Raw genomic sequence first — 18,552 nt, forward strand, 5'->3', positions numbered from 1 at the left:
AGAATATCAGAGCAGTAAATAGGTTTCTGCACTACATGATGCAGCTGGATTAGATTTATTATTGATTTGCGTTGGTGCCCTGGGAAAAGCAGCCCCCCCCCCTCCCTATCAATTTGCAGCTCATCATCTGTCAATTAGATGCTTGAACAAAGTATCACTACTGCCGCCTGCTGTACCAATATGGACGTAGTGCATCGAGTATCGAGACTTTCATCATGTGGTGTTAAAAATAAATGAAGCACACAACACAAATTCCTTCACGTTTCTTTTAATTTCAAGACTCTATCACGTATTAGAAAAACAGTTTTTAACACCACATTTTAAGTCTGCTCAGTGAACCCAAGACAACAAGAGGTTCTGATTTACTGTGTAAAAACATGACACTTTTCTTTGTTAAAAACTACCCTAAGAAGACAGACTTCTCCAAGCCATCCTCCACTTTGGTGTACTCCAGGTGAGATTTGAAGTACTGGCTCTTGTATCGTGGGCTGCTCCGGACAAATTCCAGGTAGTCAGGAGTTCCGGGGCAGATGACGTTGTCTGCCAACAGGACGCTGCCTTTCCTGAGGAGGCCACACTCCTGAGAATAAAAGCAAAGAGCATCATTATGCATAATGGCCAAAAACAAAATCAAGAGTTTGATCAGTATGAAATGAGCACTTGCCTCCATCAGGTGTGTGTCGGGGAGGTAACGATCCTTCCAGTGATCCAGGAAAACTAAATCAAATGTTTCCACCCCAAACTGCTCCTTCATTTTAGGGATCCAGTCACCAGATGCCCCTTCAACTAACTGGACCTAGAAAGAAGAAACACACTGTTCTCTGGGCTGTTCACACTAAATGATTGTGTTTCAGTTTGTGTGGCTTTACCTTATGCTCTAATCCGGCCCAAGCGATCACTTGACGAGCAATCGCAGCAAAGTCCGGGTTGAATTCGAGAGTGATGAGTTTAGCGTGAGGGGGGAGCAGGCTGGCGATCCGCACCGTGGAGTAGCCACAGTAGGTTCCCAGCTCCAGCACAGTGGCTGGGTTTACCTCAGATACAACTGAGTCAAGAATGCAGCCTGTGGCAATAAAAAAGAAGACAACTGAGTCTTGTAAGGTAATAATTTTACACATGAAAACTCATGTAATACAAGGAGATCAGTACCTTTCTCATCCCCCACATTCATGGCCCACTCCTGGTTTCTGCAGAAGTGATCGATGGCTTTGACCACGCTGCGAGGGTCCCCTCTGGTGGCGTTCTTCTGTACTGCACCCAGGAGCCGCTGAAGGGAGAGAAAAAGACTACACTATACAATAGGGCATTTTGACAACGTGCTAGTGCTAATTATCTTTTTGATTTAATTTAATTATAGTGTTGACAAGTGTTCATCTTTACACGTTTGATAGATAACGAGGCATTACTGCATGAATCTGTTTCTTTCCATGTGGAATAAAGTTGTGATTCAATTTTGTTTGGATAATGCTTAAAGGCAGAATGAGAAGGATTATACTTGTATAGACTCACATAAAAATAATCCCTCTCAATCATCACTTATGACCCACTGCGTGTGGCGAAGTCTTCGGAGACCGTGCCCTCGGCTTGTATTCTCTTATTTTCTTTTTGCCGTGTTCGGATGTTTCTGAACTTCAACCTCTATGAAAACGAAGCAAAGCCTGATGAGAAAATGTGTTTTTAAGATTTCAAGAGGGAGGATTCAGGGAGAGGCGATATTCTCAACATATGTTGACAGAGGAATATAATATAAGTCATATGTATATATTTATTTTTTCTACTAGTCTATCCTCAGCATGTTTTCTGCTCCTGCACTCCTGGCTGCTATCAGCTGATCCCTACTGTGACCCCACATGCACATACATCTCTTGTTTCCTCAATAATCTGTTCTACATAGGCAGCACCTTCTCAAAGCTGTCCAGCCTTTATAGCTAGTTGTCAGTCCGTTTATCTTTTAACCTGTTGCTAATTCGCTGCTTACTTTAAGATTATACAGAGCTTTATTTGCTGAACCTGCAACCCTGTACAGTCCCTACACACCCACAGGGGTTTTCACTGTGGGTGTGTACAGACATCAACTGACGCCCTGTTAGTGTTGTTGCACCCGTTATCGTGGGAAAAAGTGCACATGAGTCTCAGGACAGCTCACACAGAACACCTGAGTGGGTGAGCTGTGCCTTTAACAACAGTGCGCCCCATGTTTTAAATGAGCTGCTAACATGTTCTAATTATCCAGGGATTCAAACCAGCAACTTTCCAGATCTCACCTCTGAGCTGCGAGCTACATCCTGCTTTACTTTTAGGAATGCAAAAATGGAAAACGATTTCAAGACAGACTGTATAAATGAAAGGATAAAATGTGAGTACTACTATCTGTTAATTTACTGAGCCACGTTGTGAAACACGTTGTGATCAAAAGACAACACGACCGAAAGGTTGTGTGTGTGTGTGTGTGTGTGTGTGTGTGTGTGTGTGTGTGTGTGTGTGTGCTTTAATTAGGGACAGATAAAGAAGCTTCAGCCCTAATTAATTAGTACAAAGGAGCTTGAACAAGTGTAGATTCACACATTTGTACGCATATTGTGTGTATGGCCTGGGTCAGATGTAACTATATGAAATGCATTATTGTCAAGTATAGTTAATAAAAAATGATATTTGTTATCTGGCTCTCCTTTATGTATCAGAATCTGGTTTAGTGCTAAGTAGATTTTCACAAATACGAAATTTGCTTTGCACTTACTTTGTCTTCTGTAGTTATTTTGTCAGGTGTCAAACTGCAGGTTTGGACAAGATATCTCAACAGCAAGTATTAATGAGAATAGATGATTTGTTTTATTCCCGGCAGTACGGTGAATGCTTGTCATAGTAGGAGATGCACAGGTGTTACTAATAACATTAACAATGGTTCTGTTAAAGTGTCCCAGTGAAACGGCATGCACGACAGTAAAGCAGCGAGACACCTCAATAAACAGCAGCTATGGTGAATTGCATTAGTTACACCTGTGAAAGGTCTTTTATTTCAGGTTAAATCTTCTCCTGTACTGTGTCTCACTTGTTTTCTTAAAGCTTACAGAACCTAAGATCGTTTTTCTTTCCATCACCGTGTGAAAATGTAATATGCAGTGTGTAACAACAAGTTTTATACTGGCGTCATGGCTCTAAGGCTGTCTGTCAGTTGGTTCCTCGCTATTGACATTTGACCTACAGTGTGTATGTGGCCCCCTTTTTATTAACAAAGCCATATTCTCTGTTGTTCTCATCATTACCATATCTCAGACTCCTCTGCCTGCAGGACTGCATCAGTCATTAGTGTGTTGGGGTCTGCTCTTGTAAGAGGTGAATACTGTACATTGAAGGCCCACCTGAGGACGTGTGGACTGGGTCACAGTGTCCAGCAACCGCTCCACAATGACATCATGCCACATCAGCGCCAATCCTCCATGATACTGCACAGTGGCGGGAATCACCCATCTGTACAGAGCATACAGGAGAGCTGCTCCACCGGTGCAACTGTAAAGAAGAGTCAGCCACATCCTGCAAACCAGGACAGAGAGCGTAAACATCCATTCAGCATGGTTACATATGGACTGTGATAAATGAACCACACACACAGACACGCAGTGCAATAACAACACATCTGCAGGAGATAAATGAAAGCTCTCATGTCTCCCCTCGCTCTACCTCTCCTTTTGTGTCAGGCTAATGAGATGGGTGTTTACTATGCAGTGTACTATGCACTGTAACTGCTCCTGTTTTCATTATCAGCTGCTGCTGCTGCAGCCAGGTCCAAGCTGCACACCACACACTTCTCAATGGGATGATCATTTAATATCAACAGCAATAAGCACTAGAAAACACACAACACATGTCTTTGTGGTCCCACTCACAGAACCAATTAGTGTGTTCAGATGTGTGGAGCACAGAATTGGGAAGAAAAGGAGGAGAAAAGCACAGCCAGAATCCTAAAACAAGGGCTGCTTCTGTGGGAACGCAGTGAAGAGCACGGCTGGAAACATTACCTTATAATGCGACCGGCGGTGGTTGAGGTAATTCCTTTTGATTTGGAGTTTGAGTCGCATGGCAACTGGCTGGGGGTTAAGATGTGTGTCACAAAAGGCAGAGCACTGGGACTTTAACCTTTACTTTGGCTTTCTCCTAACGTACACACAGCCAAGAGATTCAGAAACAGAGGAGAACAGTCCTGGCATGGCTGGATAAACACACACTTTTCATCTTGTATCATTGTGCAGAGAGACATTTGCACAATACGAAGTTACATGATGTGCATACCATCTAACAAATTCAATCTCTATCAGAAAAAGTTTTCAAATAAAATAAAAGGAATATAAAGGTTATCAATATATCCCAAACTTGTCCATTATTGAGGATGTAATACAATATTGGTTGTAAAAATGGCATGACTGCAGAGTTTCACCAGCAATGTCAGTTTGGCACTAAATCTAATCTTCCCAATACCACGAGTGCAAACACTCTTCAGTCCAAAACAGGAATTAAAGCCAGACTGAGCCTCCCTTGAACAACACAGGGACCAACACGTGTTAGGCATAAAATAACACCTTGTGCATTCTTAAAGGGTCTCTCATTAAAATCTAACAGAAAATGAGACTTACATGTGAGGGCAGGCGGCGCTCACTTTCTTCTCTCCCCTCTTCTCGCTGCTAGAGGAAAATCTGAGATTTCTAGCAGGCGGACATATGCCTGCCCTCACATGAGACTAACTCCTCCCTCCCTTTTCCTTCCATCCCCCTCTCTGTGCTCTGCTGAATGTGAGCATGCAAGGAATACACAACAGAGCAGATCTCAACGGTCACATGTGCACACACACACACACACACACACACACACACACACACACACACACACACACACACACACACACACACACACACACACACACACACACACACGCTGTAGGATTGCTTGGCATTTATTCACTTTGAGTGCTGTTGCAAACACTACTATTCATATTCATTATGTATCTAGATGTCTGAACTGATATTTTATTATATATGTCATTTGCATTTTAATTACATTTTCACCTTTTTTACTAAAAGCACCTACATTGAGGTTACTATCACAGACTGCAGTGTTTTTAAAAATGCAACATATAAACTGCCTTTTTGCTGTGGTGAGGGTATTCCTTCAAGATGAGTGCAGTCTGAATAAATCCATCTCATACCTTTTCAAACAAGCATTTCTTCAAAGTGAGGTTTTGATTTAGCTGTTTTACAAATAACTACTGCAGAATAAAAGCAATCTTGTGTCAGTTTATTGAAATCCAAGAACTTTGTGATCATGAAACAAGTTTTCCAGTAAGACAAAACTTCTCTTTGGTCATTGTTGTGCCTGAATTAGATGTGACTGCCATTAAAATACTAAGACAGCGAGCAACCCGACTGGGAAAAGGCTCTTATTCAGATTAATAAATATCTGAAATATGAAAGCTCATGATGCCAGCACCAGACGACTCTGCTGTATATCCCACAGCTGTCCCAGTCACGTGCAAGGTGAGCCAGTCCACTGGGCTCTGAACAAGTCCGAACTAGGAGGTGATCCAGGGGTGTTTCAGACACTGGGCAGCTGTGGCTCTTTCCTCTGGCAGCAGCTCCAACATGGTCAGGAGGAACGAGCTGAACTGCACAGCTTCCTCCCGCGGCCACTCGTACTTATCCAGCAGGATCTCAAACAAGCTCCATGGCTTCAGTTTTGAGATGTGTTGCAGTTGTCCTGCACAGAGTGAGAAGTGGACTGAAACACTGCTTTTGTCTACTTTTAGTTATTAATGCTGGGGTAGGCAGTTTTTGATTTATTGCGTTATTGGGCCTCCATAACACCTTTCAGCATATTGTAATTCAAGTGGTCTGAGAGAAAACTTCTGCAAATCCTCTTGGCTCTGTTTTCAGGCTTTAGAAACTCTAGGCCGTGATGGGAGACTTTGGCCAATCGCAGAGAGAGGGCGTACCTATTGGCTGTTCTACAAATGCAGATTTGCGTGCACGTCCCTTTAGATCAGTGTTACTCATTGCGCGGCTCACCAAGCTGTAATTGGTGGCTCGCATGGCAGGAGGCTACATAAAGAGGTGATAGATATGATTATGGAGTCGATACAGATATTTCACAAAAACAAGCAGGGCTATTACATATAACCCATTAAAACACAGTGTCTGCTCTATTAGCCTACAATTAATAATAGATAATAATAATTGATAAAAGATGCAAATATAGAAACAAGATATTTAACCTTGCTCGGCCGACACTGACTCACTGCGGAGTTGTCAGTTGTGGCGGTCTATCAGCGCTACATGGTGAATGTGCTCTTGGACGGGTAGATACGTGGTGGGCTAGTATAGAAATAAATAAACTTAAGCTCATTAAAAATATGTTAACATAAGCATGCTATATGGACATTTGCTAAAAATAATTTATATGGCTAAATTGGAGCATTTAAATTGGAGGATACTACGACCAACCTGGCACTTCATACTCGCGTTAGCTTGGCTCCGGTCGACTCGTTTCACCATTTCATGCTAGTTAGCGCGAGTTTCTACAGGCGTGAAATGGATTTCTTATTAAAGAGTTGCACACCAGGTGGACAGAAACAAAGCGTGACAAACGAGGAACATTAAGATTTGTCTTTGGAGCATCAAACCACAGAGTCGAGAGGAAGATGCTGGAGATGTGGTTTGTGGACAGACAACAGCTGCTCCCGTTATAAAAAAAGAAAGGTACGAGCCGTACAAGACGAGTAAAGGAAATTTCAAGACAAGTGAACAGAGGAGTTTGTATTTGTCCTCCACGAGTCGAACCCTTCGTGCTTAATGTGCAAACAGACTGCTCTGGTTTCAAGAGAAGTCATCTAGAGCCGCATTTCTAAACGACGCATCCAAATTCAACGAAATTTACGCACCTGGAAGAGAAATTAGTAAATAAAAATAGAGCAGCTTTCTTCTGTTTCTGGACAACAAAGGCTCGTACACAGGAACACTAACACAGCTGAACGATTAACTCAGGCATCTTTGGAGATCGCATGGATTTTTGGATCGGGCAAAAAAAGCTTCTCAGACTCAGATTGTGAAACACTGCTTTGTGGCTTCAGCAGAAATATTGTTTGCAGAGTTTGACAACATCATCGCAGTATTAAGATAATCCTGCTTTTAATGAATGCATTGGTTGGCTGCATTGCATATTGTATGTTCTGGGTGGGATGACAGATTAATAAACAGACGTGCTTTTTATGTCTGGATGTTGCTTTTCATACTTTGCGGTAAAAGTGGATCTCCTGTTGACTTTGTCCTGTCAATGTGGCTCTCATGTAAATAATAGTGAAGACCACTGCTCTAGATGGTGAAAACCGGCAGATTCAATGGCAGAATTTTGTGCAGTTGCTAATCCAGCAATGGCAGCAACCAAAAATAAATGCGTGTCAATGCAGGAAAAAGCATTTCGGAAGTGGAGAGAAAATGTTGCTACAGTCTTCTAAAGACCCGTTGCAGCTAATTCAAGTTCATGTTCATGTAGCTCGCCACAGCCTCACAACACAGTATGTCACCTGAAATGGTTTTACAGGCCGTTTAGCTCTCTTTGGAGTAATCTATGGTGATAAACGGTAATTCCAGGTGTGTTTTTGGATCTCACTTCCTGGCGATCACTGCTTGTGATTCTTTCCGGGAGTGTTGCCACAGACACTCAGTTCTTAATTCTGCAAATGTAAGGGCTTTTATCAGTGGGCCACAGGTTCAATCACTATTGTGTTTCCTCATTTGGTGATAGATAGTGACTAAACAGAATCTTTTTTTTTTTTGTTAAAATCTTTGAGATTCTTACTTTAAATACAAAATCCTGAAGACTACTGTGTCGGAGTCCAAATATTTGATGCTGGCAGTTTGGTAGTATGATGAGCAAATACGTATTTCTAAAATATTACTGTATTTATTATCATTTAGTATACCTTACCTTTACGGTTGAAGTACCGTTTGGAATTTCTCCCTGACAGAGCGAACTGGGGAGGAAGGGATCCCAGCAGCTCAATGATGTGGGCAATGTGATCTGAGGGAAGACGGAGCACAGCGTTATAAGCACATTGAGTTTAATCATGAACACAAGGGATGCAGTAAACAACACAAACCTTCCTCGCGGGAGAATGTGGCTCCTGATTGGGGGTCGAACAGATAGTCCCCTGTGGCCAGCTCAAAAGCCTACGGTTTGCACAAAGGAATATCAAATATGGCTGTGACAAATCTAAAACGGGCAATGCTGGAATTAAACATATTGAAAAAGGAGAGATAGACATCTAGGTGCTCGTCTCACCATGCAGGCAGTGCTCCAGATGTCGGCCGGTGTGTCGTAGTCAGCACCGATCAGAACCTCCACAGAGCGGTACTGGCACGTCTGGATGTCTTCAGTGAAGTGTTTGTGCTGAAGACCAGAGAGATGAGGTATTAAATAACCTGCATCTACGAACAAAGCTCCACGACAAGGGATTATATTCCTCTTCAGATCAGCGCAAATTAACTACAATTTATTTACCTTTATACATGAAATTACAGACTTTTTCCTCTTTATGTACATATTATTATCTTAATCACTATAAGTATGTTGGTATACAATACTATCTTAATAATTATATGTAGTTATAAAATGTGTTTGCGTTATTTAATGTACACACACACACACACACAAACACACACGCTTCTGAAATTAATCCGGCGCCTCAAATTATCTGGGACGCGTTGATGGTGAGATTATTGAGTCGGATTGTAATGCATATCACCATCACTGTAGAGGTAGTTTAACATCTGAGCGGACAAACGTGCAGAGTTCCCCAAGGCTCCATTTTGGGGCCTCTTCTGTTTAACATCTACAAACTTCCACTGGCTCAGATTATGGAAAACAACTAAATAAATTATCATAATTATGCAGACGACATACAACTTTACATGACAGCATTTCACCCAAAGGATATATCAAAGATTAAAGGATTAAAGGTATCACTTCTTTTAAATCAAGGCTGAAGACTTTACTATTTTTCTTCTTATTAAATAAAATAATTATTCATTTCTTGAACAGCACTGCAACTTTTTTTCTTGTATTATATACCTGTGTTATTCTATGTAAGCTTGTTTTAATTTTCTATTCAATGGCTGCTTTTAATTTTATTTGAATGTCCTTTTGTGGTGTTTCTTGTCTCGATGCTTTGATGTTTTATGTAAAGCACTTTGAATTGCCTTGTTGCTGAAATGTGCTTTAAAAATAAACTTCCCTGTGGAAATGTCATCAGAGAAAATAACATTATTGTCCCTTTCTCTGATTTGAAATGAAAATCATAACCAACACCACCAGCGGGTAGTTCTGAAATGCACAAGATTATACTGCATGTCTCTCTCGCTACATTTCAAATCAGCCCACACAGTCTTGTCTCACTGGAAACATATGGCAGCTGTGTTTTACACTGAAGGGCACAATAAATATGGCTACTGTGATCTACAGAAAGCACCTGTCACATTTGGTTCTATAAAAACGATGGAAGTGTTTTTTTTTTAAACTAGACATGTGGCTCTCCTAACGGCTGCCTCAGTCCTGTTTTGCCCATGCTGCGTCTCTGTCCCTCCCTTCAGACACACTCTCACAGCCCCTGCATTGCTATTCTCCATCCATCCACCAGATGCCCTCAGACTCTCCCACCTGTCCCAGTCACCTGACGCTCACTACCACCTGCTCACTTGTTTCCACTTTCCCTCAGCCGTGCAGAACATTTACAGGCCCATTTCCACTCATTCCTTCCCAAATCGACAATGTTTCTTTTTGCCTTGTTTTTCAGCCGCCTGTCCCGGTTCCTGAACCCTCATCTGTATCTGCCTTGTTTCTGTTTACCCGGGGATTCTCAGTAACTCCTGTTTAGGCTTACTACTCGTCCCACTAAACTCATGTATGCAGGATTATGCAGCCATGGAGGAGGTTACCATTTACTGACAACTTTCTAGTTTGAAGATGAAATTATTTAATTAGAATTTGGTAGGTTTTCAGATAGTTTGCTTGCTAAATAATCACTCACCACCCAGCAGGCATTGCCCAGGTCAGCTATCTTGATAAGGATTTTATCGGCATTCTGGGGCTTTAGTAGGTCCAGAAGTACATCCAAGTCACTGACACCTAAAATAAAGTAAAATAATGTGAGAATGTCCGACCAGGATACTGTGATTGTACTGATGATGCTAGGTAATCTATAAAGTAACATACTATGTAAATGTTAGCTCATGTAGACACACTAACTAAAGTAAACTGTAAACATTAGGTTTCTACAGGACGAGGCACAAACTGCTGACATCACACACAAATGGCATGAGACTGACCTCGAGGAGAGGACGGTGAAGGAGGAAGCAGATCTTTGTCTGCAGCCTGATGTAATAACACGGATCTAGAGCCAGAGACAGGCGCATGTGTATTGAGGTCTGGCCACGAGCAGATGGACTCTCTGTGGTTGGGTGGAGCCGAGTCCAGTCCGTCTTCAAACAGCAGTGTCTGCCTCCTTAACGTGAAGTTAGGACCTGCTGTGAGCTTAGAGGGACAGGTGGAGCTGCGGGTGCTAGGTGGAGCAGTGTCATCAGAGAACGACACATGATGTTGGACTTTCTGATTGTGCTCAGAAGAACTCTCCTGTCCTCGTCGGGTCCTGTCTTTTCTTGTCAATCGCTTAATGGGGCTCCTGGAGAACTTGCTGGACTGCAGGGGGTGCAATCAATTGTTGGAAACAATCAGAGGTGAACATTGAGTCAGATGACAACTTATCATGCAAATGCATGCCACTTAGTATAGGATTTTAAAATGCCTGACTGTAGACCCCCTAATGATAGCATCAAAAAACACTTGACCAGTTTGTTTGTGTTATTGTGTGACTTTGGTGTTTTAAAGGGTTAGTTCAGACTCTCTAAAGTCACACAATAACAATAACAAATTAACCGATCGGGCAGCTGTAGACCAGCAACTTCCGTTTTCCGTAAGGTAAAATTACTGTTATTGTCTGTGACGCATAGATGGATATATCGGTTCCAGTTCTCCCGTTGGAAAGGGCCGTCTTAGCTTCTGTGCCGGTTCTGCTTCATTCTCTAAACTGGGGGCATGCCAACCACCATCTACTGTAGGTAATACACTGACTGGATAAGTACCTCATACAACCCCACTTCAAAGAAATCTGAACTATCCCTTTAATATCTCAAGAATAAATTGTATAGCTGTTACTTTATATGTTGTAGAACAGTAAGTTGCTAACAACAAGCTATTTTGAACAGCGGTTGTTGGAAGGACATCAAAATCTGCAGTTGTGTCCTCTTACAGAAGCCCACAACAAGCAACCCCCTGCACACTCCTGCCTGTTAGAGAAACAGCAAAACTACAAGAGCAAGCTCATACATTTAAGCAGAAATGCAACTCTATCAACCCGTCACATGCGAAACATAATGTCAGTATTTCTGTCTCTGGCTTCTAATTGTGATAGTTTTAGATAGTTCTTTATTTATTATATGATATAAGAGCTGTACAGTACAAAGTCTTTCTTGTTTTCTAACCCGGTAATGTCCTCTTCACTTACAGAAAGTGATCGTTCTGTAAAAATATGTTCTAAGTTGAGTTGCAAACTGTACAATATTGTTCAGGGATTTACACTTTCTCTTTAGGGTCAAGAGGTTGTGGAAATAAAAGAGAAGCTGAATGAGTTTGGTGGACAACTACTATGTCACCCAAACTGCTAAAGTGCACAAGAGCGCCCTATATTTAAAGATCCCAATCCTCAATATCTTCAAAAGTAAGCTAAAAACATATCTCTTTACTTTAGCCTTTTAATGGTGATATTTTATATCTCTTTACTTTAGCCTTTTCATGGTGATATTTTATATCTCTTTACTTTAGCCTTTTAATGGTGATATTTTATATCTCTTTACTTTAGCCTTTTAATGGTGATATTTTATATCTCTTTACTTTAGCCTTTTAATGGTGATATTTTATATATCTTTACTTTAGCCTTTTAATGGTGATATTTTATATCTCTTTACTTTAGCCTTTTAATAGTGATATTTTATCTCTTTACTTTAGTCTTTTAATGGTGATATTTTATATCTCTTTACTTTAGCCTTTTAATAGTGATATTTTATATCTCTTTACTTTAGCCTTTTAATAGTGATATTTTATATCTTTTTATCTTAGCCACTTTAAACTAATTTAAATGATTTCATACATTTTTAGCTTGGTTTTCCTGAAGGAGGATCATTTAGTGTTGAGGAAGTAAGAAAGTTAAATGTAAGGTTGAGAGAGCAAGAGGAAAAAGTAATGTCAAAGAGAAAGATTAAATCTGAAGCGTTGAAAACAATGGAAGAACATAAAAGACAGTTTATGTTATGTGAGAAGGAAGCAGAGAACAGGGATAGGAAGAAAGTATGTGGATTATTTGACAAAGACAAATATAGATGAAAGTACAGACAAAGGGATTATGAAAATGTCAAAGAATGTGTAAAGGCTGCTATTTTAATTCAGCTATTTTTATACAATTTTAATTCTGCTATATTATATTATTTTAATTCTGCTATTTTATCTGCTATTTTATATTATTTTATTTGCCATTTTGTCTGCTATTTTATCTGCTATTTTATACTATTTTAATTCGGCTATTTTTATAATGGTACTTCAGACTCATTTACATCTACACTGTGATTATTGTACTGTAAATGCTCTTATTCTGTCCTTGTACTAATTGTTATGTTTTTGATGTGAAGCACTTTGGGCTGTAATTCTTGTATGAAAGGTGCTATACAAATAAAGGTTATTATGATTATAACATCAGAATCAGCAGAAATCTCAATGTAGTGTGAAATCTGACAAAGTCCACTGGTACATGTTTGACGCCTGCCTTTTCATGATTTCACGTCTTATAGTGAGTTGCAGTCTATGGAAGCCCATAGGGGACTTTATTAAATTAAATTCAATAGTGCAATTTGCATTTTCATTGTACATACTTTTAAGGGTGTTCTATGACCCTATTAAATTCAGCTTAAGTCTTTAAAAATGAAATGCCAAATGCCTTATTCATTTTCAAATTGTTAGAAAATTGCACTTTCATTGTGGAAAATCATGTTAAATTGTTTATACAAATTAAAACATTTAAATAACATTTTAATATTGTCCACTTCACAGCGGGGAAGCTCTGAAGTTTTTTTCATAGCTTTGAAAATGAAATGTCAAACGACTTCTTCATTTTCATTTAAATATGGTCAGAACAAATATAAGAGTATGTGCAAATGAAAATGCTGATTCTTATTGCATTTTTATTCAAATATTTATTGAAATTACACATACATGTGTGGACAATTATAATGCTATTGTGGAATTACATTTTCATTTTGAAGTTTACATTATCTTTTACATAAAGTTCCCTACGGGCTTCCATACAGGTTGTAGATGTTGTCAAGATGCAGTTAAGAGGCTCAAGTGCAAAAGCAAAACACAACATCCATCTTACCCACTCCCCAAGAGAGTGGAACACCCCAGTCAGCTTCCCCAACATGTTGGACAAACTCTTAGGAAGTCAAAGCAGAAACACAGACGTCTTAATGCAATTATAACAAAACGCAAATGTCCTAATAAATTGAATGAAATAATAATGAACAGAAGAATACATTTCAGGTTGCACACCTGTTTTTCTCTGGAGCTTCTGTTCACTGGCAGGAAGCAAAAATATCAACAGGGAAAGGAAAATAAGTGAAAAAGGCAAAGATTCCTGTGACACATATGCCTTTATAATTATATATAGATATTCACACAAACCTGTGGAGCTGGTAAAAGCAGAGGACATTGGCATCTGCCACAGCTTGGTGTTGGCCGCCAGGTTCTGAATGTAAACCTCATCCACCCTCAGGAGGATGTTTTCCGGCTTGATGTCTGTGTGGATGATCTTGCATTTAGTGTGCAAGTAATCTAAACCCTGCAGAACCTGTGATAAGGAATGAAAATACAGTCATTGTCACTGCACCCCATGTCAGCGATGAGCAAAAATAGGAAATAATCTGCCCAGGAAAGAGTCAGTGGGGAATGCAGGGAGGATGATTTAGGATGGAATAAAGGGTTGCACAGCACCTGTCTGAGGATGCTCTTAACGCAGGGCAGGGGGAGGCCAGTGTAGTTGGATTTGACGATCCACCTCAGCAACTGGTGGCCCAGCACCTCCAGAACCATGCATACATCTGGTGAGCAATTAAGGACCGTGTTTCATACTGTGCAGCTCGGGTGTTTAGAGTTTCTTTGGTACTTGGAGAAGGCAAAAACACACAAGTCCTACCACTATGATACAAGGATGTTGTCATCGTGGCGTCTGTCTGTCTGTGTGTAGACACATTTGTAGGCAGCAGAATTTAAGAACATCTGAGAAAAAGTCATACCTGCACTGCAGGCATAGATGGATTACTGAACAGGCCTCCCGGACACAGCCCCCCCCCAGACCACAGACAGATGCGTCACAACTACAAAAACGAGGCAAAACAACAACAAAAAAGTTATTTTTTATTATAGAGTCTCAGCGTGTCTCTGTGGTGCGGCCTTTTGCATGTCTGTGCCCAGAGAACCTTTGTCTCATAAGCCGCCTGTGACGAACACGTCGTGACACTGTATGTTTTGTGTAAAGGATACGCTCTCCACTCACTGCAGTGATCCTGAAGTCATCAATGAGGTGCACGATCGTGTCACGTTTAGGATCTTTGGGGTCACTGTCCCTTACCTGATGGTCATACAGAGAACATATTACAATATCAACACAATTGTATAAAATCACACTGTGATCTAATGACTTCCTGTTATCTAGAAAATGCAACTATTTTGATTAAATGAAAAATAATTCAAGTTACAGTGTGAGATGCTGGTGGTGTCGTATTGGTGTGTATTAAAAATCTAACAAAATATTTGCACATCGGCTGAACAACAACTGCACATATTACCAAGAGCTGCTGTGACAAATTCATTTTATAATTCAAAATGTTGTGTACTGCACCCTGTCTGTCTCCACATGCACACACACATGCCAGTGTATATGGTGCATTATTTCCCCCCTCATCTCTAATAAGTTTCCGATCATCTTCTCCCCATAAAACACTTTGCCGTGTCTCTTATTAGATATCTTGAAATAACATCATAAATTGCTTTTTATGCCATCAGTCTCATGTGTTGTGCTGATCTGACACTCAAAGACATTCTAGCAAGATCTACGACTTGTGCATTATATTAGTACTTTAAAATGACTTAAACAAAAGAAATGTGGTCACACTGACACATTTCAGAAGGTTGATCTCATCCAGTGCCGTCTCTGTGAATGTTTGAGCACTCTTCACCACCTTCAGAGCCACAAAACGCCCCTTCCTGCATGCAAACAATTATGGCAGTTAGCTATACTATTATGTTTAGATTATCTCTACATTATGTTATCATGTTATATATAAAGTCAAAAGCTTAAACTTGTACTTACACCATGTCCCAGCAGAGCCATACGGTAGAGAAGTGGCCCCATCCCAACTTTTTAACCACTTGGTAACGGTCAACGAAAATATCTCCGATCTCAACAGGGTAGTAACCACCTGCAACACAATATACCGCCTGCATCAAAGAAAAGATGTCAACGAGTTTGAGATTGGGGTTGGGGTGCTGCCTACCGATGCCATAGTCTGCAGGGTTCTCCTGTTGCTCGTCAAAACATCCAAGAGGCTCAGGTGAATGAGGATGTGTCTGTACAGCTGCAGGGCTGTGAGCAGGTTTGCTGGGCGTGGGGGAAGGTTTAGGACTCCCTGCTGTGTGTGGGGAGGGCTGAGGGCTGGGTTTGACGGTTAGACTGGAAGAGCTGGCTGTAAGAAGGGCTGATATAGCAGCAGCATATGAAGACGACATGTTTATTGGAGCCTGAAGAGTCCGAGCACAGCTGAAGATTGGCCCGGACGACAGCAGCACTCACGGAGAAAGCTGCAACAAAAATGTGTTTGCATACTTTTAAAATTGAAGGAGTATTTTAATCATGCTTACATATCTGAAACAAGAATTCACTCACTGTTTGTCTCTGGCAGCTAGCTTGTGCCACTGTTTGCAGGAGCAGTGACATTTCAAAGGGGCAGTGAATGTGCGTTTATTTTTAAATGGATGAATGGCATGTCAACGTAAATAGCTCCTGACACTGGCCCAGCTGCAACTGAACTCTTCCTGATCATGCATGAACTACTGTGTGGCCGCCGCAGTTGTAAACATAAATGGCTGGCAATTGAAATTAATACAAGGAGTTCAAGTTCCTCAAGGTCTTGTTCGCGAGTGAGGGGACGATGGAGCGAGAGATTGGCCGGAGAATCGGAGCAGCGGGGGCGGTACTGCAGTCGCTTTACCGCACCGTTGTGACGAAAAGAGAGCTGAGCCAGAAGGCAAAGCTCTCGATCTACCGGTCGATCTTCGTTCCTACCCTCACCTATGGTCATGAAGGCTGGGTCATGACCGAAAGAACGAGATCACGGGTACAAGCGGCCAAAATGTTTTTTTCTCAGACGGGTGGCTGGCGTCTCCCTTAGAGATAGGGTGAGAAGCTCAGCCATCCATGAGAGACTCGGAGTAGAGCCGCTGCTCCTTTACGCTGAAAGGAGCCAGTTGAGGTGGTTCGGTCATCTAGTAAGGATGCCACCTGGCACCTCCCTAGGGAGGTGTTCCAGGCACGTCCAGCTGGGAGGAGACCCCGGGGAAGACCCAGGACTCGGTGGAGAGATTATATCTTCTCACTGGCCTGGGAACGCCTCGGGATCCCCCAGTCGGAGCTGGAGGATGTGGCCCGGAGAAGGGAAGTTTGGGGTTCCTTACTGGAGCTGCTGCCCCCGCGACCCGACCCCAGATAAGCGGTAGACGATGGATGGATGGACAAGCAAAACAAATATGGCGTGCTGTACTAAGTAAAGCAACTTGGTGTTGGTGATGTTGAAGTAAAACATAATTTCCAGGCCTTAACGGGGAAATTGACCTCTCCCACTTTCTAGAACTGTTTCATTATGTGATAGAGCATTTGTTCTCCACTGAGTTTCAGTGTGCACACTGTGCTGCTATTGTGATGTTTACACTGAACAGTTTTTAACTTTGTGTCTTCACGTTAGCGGAGGTTTTTTTCTGTCTCTGTACACCATAATTATACCTTCCTCAAAGTATTTAACATTATTGGTGTTGTGATGTCTTTAGACAAGTACTGTTGGGGGGTGATCCATTATGAGTATGTTCACATTGTGGTGCCCTAAGAGGTTGCTTTCTATTCACACTATTGTATATCATTGTCAGATTGTCCTTTATTTATTTATTTAATATTAAATATCTCTTTTTTTGTGGTAGGGTATTACAGTATATGTTAGCACATATTATGTTATTTGTCACTGTCATTGACCTTAATTGAATCATTTGTGATTGAATATCTCTTGTTTTTGCCAGTATATGCGAGTGTTACAGTACTTGTTATTTTCACTGTCATGTCTTGTAAGTGGTCTCTTTAAGTGGGCAGCATTAACTTGCCATGTGACACATGTCACATGACCTCTTGATGAGTTTTAATTTGAACACCTGCCCTCATTGCGCTGCATACCACGATGAACACGTGTTGAGTTTAAACATGTTGGTTATCCATGTATCAATAAAGGGTTTTTAACTGAAAAACAAAGTGCCTTGGATGCTTTTCAGACTAACAACCATTAGCATGGACTTCCATTAAAAGCAGGACAGGTCCGTGTAGACCAGGACAGTCATTGTTATGTTACACTTTCTCAAATGTATTTGAAATTCAGTAAAATACAGTATTTCAGACGACTCTCACTGTGCTCAATGAATGATAAGGTGGTTAAGACAAAATTAGAGTTTAGATCTACATTTCGTAAACAAAACTATTGGCTTTCACCGACAACATGGCTGGGACAGTAGCTTACTGTTAGCCCCGTGGAGCGAGACAACATCTTGCAGTAGCACCTCTCCTTTTCACTGCAATATTTCAAGTATATGTAATGTATGAATATTAATATGTAAGCTAACCGCTAGCTTTATTGTTGCTTTTCCAGCTGTTACGGTGCGTTTGTCTACAATTCACGACACTTTACAGATATACAGCTAGCTTAACTTTTTACATTCTGCACCGCTTGATGGTTGTAGCTGAGGAGTTTAACTTCTTGAGAGCACAACAACTAAAGAGAGCCTTTTTCACTCACAATAAATAGTCAACAACATTAGAGGAGGAGCCTACTTACCCCTGTGTGTGATATATCCAGGTTTAATATTTGTAACGCGGGAAATAAAAGGAGCGTGGCACGAGGACTCAGCCCACGTTCTGTGCTCCTCGCTCTGTGCAGGTCCAGGAATAGCAGACTGCTGCTGCGATGTTTCTCAACACATTTATGACGATGTGGTCACCACTTCTATTTACAGAGGGGGCGAGGTGCTCATGCTCTTATTTATTATCTCATCTTTGACTTTCTTACAATTACGGGTTTTAGAAATACTTCAGGTCAC

General features: G+C 41.1%; 2 protein-coding genes across 4 annotated transcripts; both read right to left on the minus strand.

The window, feature by feature from the left end:
• Window positions 1–258: 258 nt before the first annotated feature.
• On the minus strand, window positions 259–4,769 carry comtb (catechol-O-methyltransferase b). Of its 2 annotated transcripts, XM_029432644.1 has the most exons (7): window positions 4,629–4,765; window positions 4,017–4,085; window positions 3,360–3,531; window positions 1,150–1,267; window positions 870–1,063; window positions 665–796; window positions 259–580 (listed from the first exon to the last, which is right to left on the minus strand). In XM_029432644.1, the coding sequence occupies exons 3-7, from the start codon at window positions 3,528–3,530 to the stop codon at window positions 401–403; spliced, it is 795 nt and encodes a 264-aa protein (XP_029288504.1). In that variant the 5' UTR covers window position 3,531; window positions 4,017–4,085; window positions 4,629–4,765; the 3' UTR covers window positions 259–400. The 2 variants fall into 2 exon arrangements, with proteins under 2 accessions (XP_029288504.1, XP_029288503.1); XM_029432643.1 differs by lacking the exon at window positions 4,017–4,085 and having other exon boundaries at window positions 4,629–4,769.
• Window positions 4,770–5,090: 321 nt separating this feature from the next.
• LOC115008805 (SRSF protein kinase 2-like) lies at window positions 5,091–18,427 on the minus strand. Of its 2 annotated transcripts, XM_029432641.1 has the most exons (15): window positions 18,291–18,427; window positions 15,699–16,002; window positions 15,515–15,623; window positions 15,321–15,408; window positions 14,686–14,773; window positions 14,137–14,243; window positions 13,828–13,993; window positions 13,696–13,721; window positions 13,523–13,579; window positions 10,368–10,737; window positions 10,070–10,167; window positions 8,326–8,433; window positions 8,144–8,213; window positions 7,972–8,064; window positions 5,091–5,745 (listed from the first exon to the last, which is right to left on the minus strand). In XM_029432641.1, exons 2-15 carry the CDS (start codon window positions 15,928–15,930, stop codon window positions 5,561–5,563), a joined length of 1,797 nt encoding a protein of 598 aa, XP_029288501.1. In that variant the 5' UTR covers window positions 15,931–16,002; window positions 18,291–18,427; the 3' UTR covers window positions 5,091–5,560. The 2 variants fall into 2 exon arrangements, with proteins under 2 accessions (XP_029288501.1, XP_029288502.1); XM_029432642.1 differs by lacking the exon at window positions 13,523–13,579.
• Window positions 18,428–18,552: the final 125 nt, after the last annotated feature.

Source organism: Cottoperca gobio, chromosome 5 (genome assembly GCF_900634415.1).
Source record: "Cottoperca gobio chromosome 5, fCotGob3.1, whole genome shotgun sequence".
Taxonomy (NCBI): domain Eukaryota; kingdom Metazoa; phylum Chordata; class Actinopteri; order Perciformes; family Bovichtidae; genus Cottoperca; species Cottoperca gobio.